The sequence below is a fragment of the Rattus norvegicus genome, chromosome 1 (assembly GCF_036323735.1).
Source record: "Rattus norvegicus strain BN/NHsdMcwi chromosome 1, GRCr8, whole genome shotgun sequence".
Lineage (NCBI taxonomy): Eukaryota > Metazoa > Chordata > Mammalia > Rodentia > Muridae > Rattus > Rattus norvegicus.
Genome location: NC_086019.1, coordinates 53043881 through 53052315, shown reverse-complemented (window position 1 = coordinate 53052315; position 8435 = coordinate 53043881). Strand labels below are relative to the sequence as shown.

Sequence of the window (8435 nt, the reverse complement as noted above, 5' to 3'; positions counted from 1 at the left end):
AGCTTTGAAAATGCACAGGCTGGCCTGCTATTTCCAGATGAAAGCTTCAGCATAAACAAATGGCTCTTTTTAAATCAGATGACGATGTGCAGAATACTCATTGGTGAAGCTATGTCCACCAGTGACTGAAAATTCACAAAACTCTGTGTCCATTTAGAGAAAAGTAAAAGTTAAAGGAAAAAAAGTTTCCTTTCTCTCCATGAAACAAAGCTTCTTTTATAAACAGTGAGGAGGCAACATGGAACTAAGTATCTCACTTGAGGCAGACTACTTCTAGATATATTTCTTCTAGATATATTTTCATTTTTTTAAACCTCTGAAATTGACTGTCCTGCCAGTAACCAAAACCTAAAAACTAATTCAGAGTAAGGATTAGTTAGTATGTTTGATTTGCTGAGCTAATTTTCTGAGATATCCAGTGTGTATGTTTGTGCCTGTTTGTGTGTGAGCACGCTTGTGTGCGTATCCCCACAGCACATCTGTAGGTCGAGGACAGTTTGGGGAGTCAGTTTTCTTCCACTACCTGGGTTTCAAGCTTGGTGATGGGTACCTTCACCTGCCGAGTCACCTGTCAGCCTGAGACGTCAATTTAAACCTTAGCTCCAGATCTTTCATGCTACCCTTCACCCAGTAATTTCAATTTTCACATTTCCACCGGAAATCCTTAACTTTTGGACATCTGCTTGAAATGTGTTCAAACCAACTTTATACTCTTAAAGTAACCTGTTTCAATTTTATAGGCTGCATTACTTAGAATTTCACAGTACAAAAGCAGCTTTTCAAACATGTTTCAAATATAGCGAAGGCACTGCATTCCTTATAAAATCCACACAAGTTTGCAGTTAAATGGGTGAGTCTGGAAGTTTTAGGATTAACTCAGTTCTGCAAGAAAAGTTTCTTGTGAACATTCTCCTCATTGTTCCCAAATGTTTTAATCAGTATTGAATTAAGTAACCAGTATGTAAGAAGGGCATAGAGAAAACAAAGAGCAGTAACACTGCCACCCCAAGAGGTGAACACTTCATGAAATCATACAGCCAGCCAGCCACCCACCCAATTTTCTAACAAGACTAGTTGATATTATGAAAAAACAATAATTTTGGAAATCCCAAATGCCACTCAGTTCTTCACTATGACACAAAAACTCTATGAGTGACAGTGACTTGGAAATACTTTTCGTGATGTGTGTGAGCTTTGCATGCCATGGCACACACATTGAAGACCAGAGACAGCTTTGGTTCTTTGTTTCTACTATGGGTTGCAGGGAAAGCATCTCACCTGGTAAATAAGCTAGTGGCCCCCTTTTTTGAGAAGGCAGTGTAGTGAGGGTAGTGTCTGCAGATACAAATCATACTCCTAGACCTGGGCAGACTATGCCACAGCTCATGAGTGTGATTCTAGGTGCCCTAAAGAGTAGTGGTGGGGTTAACAGAGATGTCTTTTGGGACAAGGAAAACAAAAGTTCTATTTTCAGCTTATGAGTAATTACTGAGAGAATGTGATCTTTGAAGAGAAGTTTGGTGAAAAACCTAACCTGACTTTTAATGGGTGCTAAGCCATCAAAAGTGCAAGGGTACCCACCTATGTACCTGGTGCCATGGCTGCCAGCTGGCTACCTTTGGAGATATATAGAAAGGACACCCCTTCTAGTGAGCACTTGGAAGACAAAGCCTCTAAGTATAACAAGAAAAATTGGTTACCTTAGAGTACAAACAGCTGTAAACTTTAGATGTCAAGAGGAAACTTTAATGGTGTCAAGCTACTGAGAGAGACCCTAGTGATCCTTCCACTTTGTACAAAGTACCTACAACATCAATGCTTTTCACAAAGTAGCGAGGCCAGCATTTAGTAAGCAAAGCTTCTTTGTTTGTAATGGTGCTAGGAATGCACACTAAGCCAGTAACTTCACCAACTGAGGTACATCCTCAGCCCTTTTCCAGGAATTCTTACATTTAGAAAACTACCTAAAACCCATACCAATGTTTCTTTTTTTTTTTTTTTTTTTTTTTTGAGCTGGGGACCGAACCCAGGGCCTTGCACTTGCTAGGCAAGCGCTCTACCACTGAGCTAAATCCCCAACCTATACCAATGTTTCTTAAAGATCAGCATGCCAGTGTTTTGGATGCACAGACCAGCTGGGAAACACCACAGAAGTTAACCAATCTTCTTCTTATAATCAGTGCTGTGAGACTGTCTAATTTTCTGCATAGTGTTTAAAGGAGGAGTAAAAATATGCTCTTTACTTTGGTATTTCTCTGTGACAGGGAGCCAGCTACACTTTCAGCTGATTCTTGGCTTGAGAAGATGCAGCACATGCACTTGTCCAGTTGTTTTATTGTATGTTGTGTACAGTCATTTGCAGTTTCCCATTCATGTATAATTCAGGAACATCTACTCATATATATAGTGAGAATATATATATAGTCATATATATACATGTACACATACATACATGTATATCTATTCCTATATATACTCTACAAGTTCAACATTTTTATACATACCAATATAACCTACAATAGATATATTTGGCTCAAAACTTTATAAATAATAGAACCTTTAAAGAGATGTAAATTAATTTTTACCCTGGTTCTGAGACTTGTCCCAGTGCTGGCCGGTATCTCTCCAGGGGATAGCAAACTTCAAGTAATGTTGAACTTCACTTTGTCCAGTCGCTACACACAGCACCCCCCCCCCCCCCGCCCACATCTGCCTACATGGATTAGTTGCTGCTTCTCCTCTCCCAACCCCTGGCAATTAGTTCAGCAGAAACAATGAGGAGTGTACTGTGCTTCAGTTTGACCAGTTTGATTCAGCATTGAGCACCAGCTCTCCATATACTTTTGTGAAGCCTCTTTAAAGTAAAGACAACTTACAATCTAGGCAACTTTATACAGGGAAATCAGGTACTACCATGTACCATGGATATGTCTAAACTGATATGTCCATAAAATGGGTTATTTCCATGGTAAGCGTATTAAATGATTTGTGACAAAAATACGATTAAATGTGATTAAGCACATTACCCTATATACTTTAAAAATGTGGGAGACTAAGAGGTTTTCAGAAAATAAGCTTTACTTAACTGATAACTTTGGCAACGTGTTTCATTCCACCAAAGAACTCAGAGGTTGAGAATGATATTAACACTTAGCTGTCATCAAGGAGTAGTCAGGCATCCCATTCCAGGCACACGAGCAAACAGCATGCACACCCATACACATGCAACCATATCCTTTATACCCATCAACTTAACCAGACACCGCTCGTGTGCACACAAACATCATCATCATCTCTCTCTCTTTTTAGTGAACAGGGCATTCCAACAACTCCCTCACATAGGCATGTACAATGAAGTGAATATAATTTTCACATGTTTTCCTATATATTTTGCCTAAAGAAAAAGAAAACTACTTTACTAAGTACATTAATATTGCCAGTCTATTGATAATCATTTTACCAAAGAGCGTCAACTAAGAAAGTGACACTAGAACATTCCTATCTATCGTTCGGCTGTCTATTATTACTGTACTTATATAAAAATGTGGCATACCACTCTATCTGTACGTGGGACTCTCTTTGAGCAATATATTCAATAGGAATGGTAGCAATGAGACATATTTACATATTTACATCAAGTGCCCTCACTGAAAACAGGATGAGACCGAATGCACAAGTCTTCAGAGAATATTTAACGACACACGAGTTCTTCATCAACAGTTGTAACAAATTACCACTGGGGCTTTTGTGTAGCAGCAGCAGCCTCTGAAAACACTCGTGGAGCACTAAGCATATTTGTTATAGCAATGGGAACCTGTCTACCCAATATGATGCGGTCTCCTTCTCTTATCAGAGATATTCTGTGTGTACAGGACCAAAAGTGATCAGAGATAAACCAGTCTCACTGTTTTGAGCTTCAGATATGCACAGAATAGTATTTTAACAATATTCTTTCAGAAAGTTAATTTTCAGCCCTTAATTTTAAGGATTCTAAACCACATTTCAAAACATAAACCATTACTTACAAAAGCAAAATTCATTCTAAGAAGGTTTTTTTTTTTTGGTTTGTTCTGGATCATCTTAAGAGTTTTTTCCCCAGACAAGGTAACTGTCCATTTGACACAACAATGGATTTAAGTGCTGAGGAAGAGGTCCCTTTACAGAGCACAGGCAAGTGAAGCACGGTAGAATGAAGGATCTAAATCTGCTATAAATTCACCACCCACCCACCCACACCCACACACTCTCTCTCATATTCTCTCTCTCTCATATTCTCTCTCTCTCATATTCTCTCTCTCTCATATTCTCTCTCTCTCTCTTCAGGTTACAGTGTTTGTTTCTGCCATTCTTCCCATGTAGTTGTCTAGGCTGTTCCTGAAGTGGGTAAAGGTAAAGCCGCCTAGGATGAGCTCTACAAGACACTAAGAGGGGGCGGGGCACAGACAGGATGGGGCTGCCAGGCCTAGAGAGGCCAACTCAACACTAATAGGAGCAGCTAGCTAAACAACACGGGAAACATCAACTGACTATTAACTTTATGAGACCGAAAATGACCCAATCACAGAAATGTAGGCAAAAGGCTCAAAAACGAATCAAACTGGTCTCTCAAGGTGTGTATCATTACAATAAATATCTTGACTCTTTATGCTGTGAGCAGAGGGTGATTATTTTGGAGCAGGAAAAATAAAGTGTGGAATTAGTAATGCAGATGCTGAAAGGCCAGTGGCATGACTAGGAGACTGCCTGGCAAATGCTACCCTGCTCCCATCCTAACTGGCACTTACCCTCCGTGGTAAAAGGCCATTTTAGCAGTAGTGTGCACAACTGTCAGCTGACAAACAACACAGAAAACAAGTCACACTATGTTATCTGTGGTCACGTTCTTCAGTGTTAGTCCAGGAACTCAAGACTTTATTTATCCCTGTTTATCTTCATTAAACATGTAAAGGTTAATAAACAGACATAGTCCAGAGTTAGTAGGTTGGTATTATAACATTTATTAAAATAATGCTATGGGTTAATAGAAACAGCAAAGAACCAAAGAATTAAATGCAAGCTATGTAAAATCCCAACTAAAACCCAGAAGTGTCTAACGTATTCATTCATTAGCTAACTAAAAGCCCAAGAAAGACAAGACACCAATATAATAAAGTACTGCAAAACAATTGGCGATTTTCAGTTATCAAAATTGTGGATTTTGCATTTTGTATCCTTTTCTCAATCAAGAAAAAAATTCTTTTGAATGTTATATAACATACATATAAAACAAGATAGAAAAATACATTATAAACTTGTAACAATGGCTGTAAATACATTATCTTACATGTTTCTCATAGGCAATAGGTTGGTTATGGTACATACACAGCATGAAACTACTAAGATAATAAAGAATAGACAAAAAATACATGTCAGCTGTATGGTAACATACAAGCGACACTCCCATCTACCCACGCCAAAAAATTACATAATACTGTCAGGAAAAAAGTCTAAAAAACTACATACTTTAATAAGAAAAAAATTCAATAGAGTGATAATACTGAGAACCAAGGCATTCAGAGATTCCAAAAGTCATGCTTTTTTCAGTTGACTCAAAACACTGTCAACTAAGTTTTCAGAAGTTTGTTCAGAGCCAGCATTACTCATAAACGTCACACGTCTATTGGTTTACACATTTACTTTCTTCCCCATAAAAGACCTTTGATAAACATCTAAAATGTCCAGGTATAACACAGCTGAGATGAGACTGGATCAAATACTGGTACTGTTCTTTTTCTTTTAAACTATCACCTCAAGTGTTCTGAGTGTCGCATATTTATTCAACCAACCAACCAAAATAAAAATCAAAATGGCACAGCATATATTGTAAATAAATCAAAACCACCACATGTGTAACAGAAAGACAAAGCAGTGGTACATTAAACCAAAGCTGAGTACAAACAAGGACTGTCTATTGCATAGTAAATAAACTGAAAATGGTTCCAAGTGAGACAGAATAATGGAGAGGTCACCGTGAAGGTGGCCAATGAGCTTCCTGCTGACCTTGACTGTGAAGCCATGAGGGTATGGAAGAGGGCATGAGTTGACGAGCCAGGAGTTCACAATCACTTGAGATTTGCCACATCTGGTACTGGGCAGTTCAATGACTTACTAACTCAAGTGTTTATATGCAGGCTTATATGCACACAAACTGCTTCAACTACAAAACTGTGTGACTTTCAAGAGAGAAACTCAAGAGGAAAAGGAATGGAGCTGAGCATCCAGTGTAGCTGTGATGCAGGCTTTCCACATTCCTTCAGAGTTAAAATGGTGTGGTTAGGAGCAGTTACTGAAGCCAGCAGAGATGGACTACATAAGATAGCTGATTAAATTTAGGTTACTTAACACTTTTTCAACAATAAAAAATTTCAAAGATTCATTTTTGTGAAAAAGTTTTTTAGGCATTACGATTATTTCTAATTGGTAAGAAAAAAAATCCATTGTATTCCTCTTCTCCAAATAAAATAAAGTTCTAATTTAATTTTGTCTGTAAACTGATGTTCAGATCTCACATAATTTTTTTTCTAAACTTCAGAATTCTTTGGGCTAACACTGAAGACGGTAATAACTAAAAGAACTCAATTATGATTTGTAAAAGAATGGCATTTTAAAATTTACTAGTCAGACATTAGAAAAGCTATCAAATTTTTTTTCACAGTATCAGATTTGGCAAACTGGCATCAAGATAACGTGACACAAATCTTATCATTTAGACCATCAACTCATTTGTCTCTCCTCATATCTCCTTTCACATACTGGGCGAGGGAGGAACATGCAGTAACTTTATTCTGAGGGAGGAGCTGATCTTACAGGACACTTGACTAAATGACCATGAAGGAAAATAAGGCACTTTCTTTTTCTTTAGACTTATTCCAATACTTAAAAAATAAAAAAGAAAGACAAAAAGGCTCTTTTGGTCTTTTGTTTCTTGACAACCACCAGAAAAAATCATTTAATGAAATAAAGGGTTTCTTTGTTCTTTTTCTTTTTTTTATAACACTTGAAAGTATAAAATGCTACATTTCCAAAAATATATATATTTTTTCTGCACCAGCACCCTTGTATAGTAAAAGTATCTACTTTTTGTTCATTTGTTTCAATGCACTACACTTTATCTACAATTTCATTACATGTATACAGCAAATAGGCAAGCATGGCTTTTACATCCTTAATGATATTTTCTATACAGGGAGGTTTAAAAAAAATATTTGAACAGTTTGCCCAGTAATGTGACACATAATGCATGTACCTTGTTCTCGTATAATTTTAAGTGGTGTAAAATAAAGATTTGAAAATTTTAACTCAGATACTCAACTTTTTAAAAATAGTGTTGTAGTTTTGTTCTTTGCATTACTTTTCAAAACTCCTTGTTAAGTTTTTCTCTCATGGCACACTTTGTTCTAATACTTCAAATTTTGGCAGGCAATATAAAAAGGCTGCAATGTCTGCCCTTTGAGGGCACTGTAGTGACTAAACAAACAGCATGTCAAATTTTGAATACTTTTGAAGTCACTTCCCCAATGACGTCCCTGACCGAAGGTTCATGCATGATGCATTGTCACACAGTACATTCAGAGAGAGCTTTGACTTCGCTAGGAAAGAAAAGGATTCCTACAAGTCTCTCACAGTAACTGCCTCTGTCACTGAGTAGTTAGGGCCATCTGTCTCCCCTTCTTAAGAGAGGCCTTCTTACCGTTCGCTTGGGGTGGGGCATTGAAAGATGATCAGTGCTGTGGGATGAATCGGGCCTTATTGCTTTACTACTATTCAGTGCAGGTTCTAGAACCACTTTCACCCAAACAGGGGGGGAAAAGCTGAGTTGGAGGACAATTTCTTTGTCTTTTGTTTGGTTAGATGGTAAGACGAACGGACAAGTGCCTCAGCTCGCTGCACTGACGACAGGCAAGCAAAGGCGATTACCAGTTAACTGATCAGCAGGCAGGCATGGTCAGGTCATCATTGGGTGAAGAGTTCAGAGGTCAGAAGGTCATAGGTTAGTTGCCGGTGGCGGCTGGGTGGTTAGAAACAAAAAACAAAACAAAAAAAAGAAAAGAAAAGATAGAGAAGAGATTAGTTTCAGCTAGTGACGGCTTAATGACAACATGAAAACTAATCACAACTAATAAAAAAAAGCATGTTGAATTCTGACAAACTGATTGACACCATCTACAGAATACAATAAAAATCATGACAATTTCATATCATGATTTGAACAAATGAAGAAGAGCCCACTCCCACAAAAAATAATTTGAAAAACCCAACTTGTTAACAGAAAAAATAGAAATAAAATACAGCTAACAACTAATAGTTAGTAGCAGTCAATGAAGGAAATTGGAAACGATGATGAACAGGTTTGGTATAAAGAATTCTCAACAGTCAGTGCAGTTATTAAGTATCTG

The 8435-nt window shown here is 37.7% G+C and overlaps 1 protein-coding gene across 5 annotated transcripts in view; it reads right to left on the bottom strand.

The window, feature by feature from the left end:
• Nucleotides 1-4977: 4977 nt before the first annotated feature.
• Qki (QKI, KH domain containing RNA binding) overlaps nt 4978-8435 on the bottom strand; it is a 111982-nt gene continuing 108524 nt past the window's right edge. For all 5 annotated transcript variants that reach the window (XM_017589896.3, NM_001414465.1, XM_039086921.2 and 2 more), the window contains one exon: nt 4978-8047. In XM_017589896.3, the coding sequence (XP_017445385.2) occupies nt 8031-8047 (17 nt within the window). In that variant the 3' untranslated portion in view covers nt 4978-8030. The remainder of the gene's footprint in view (nt 8048-8435) is intronic.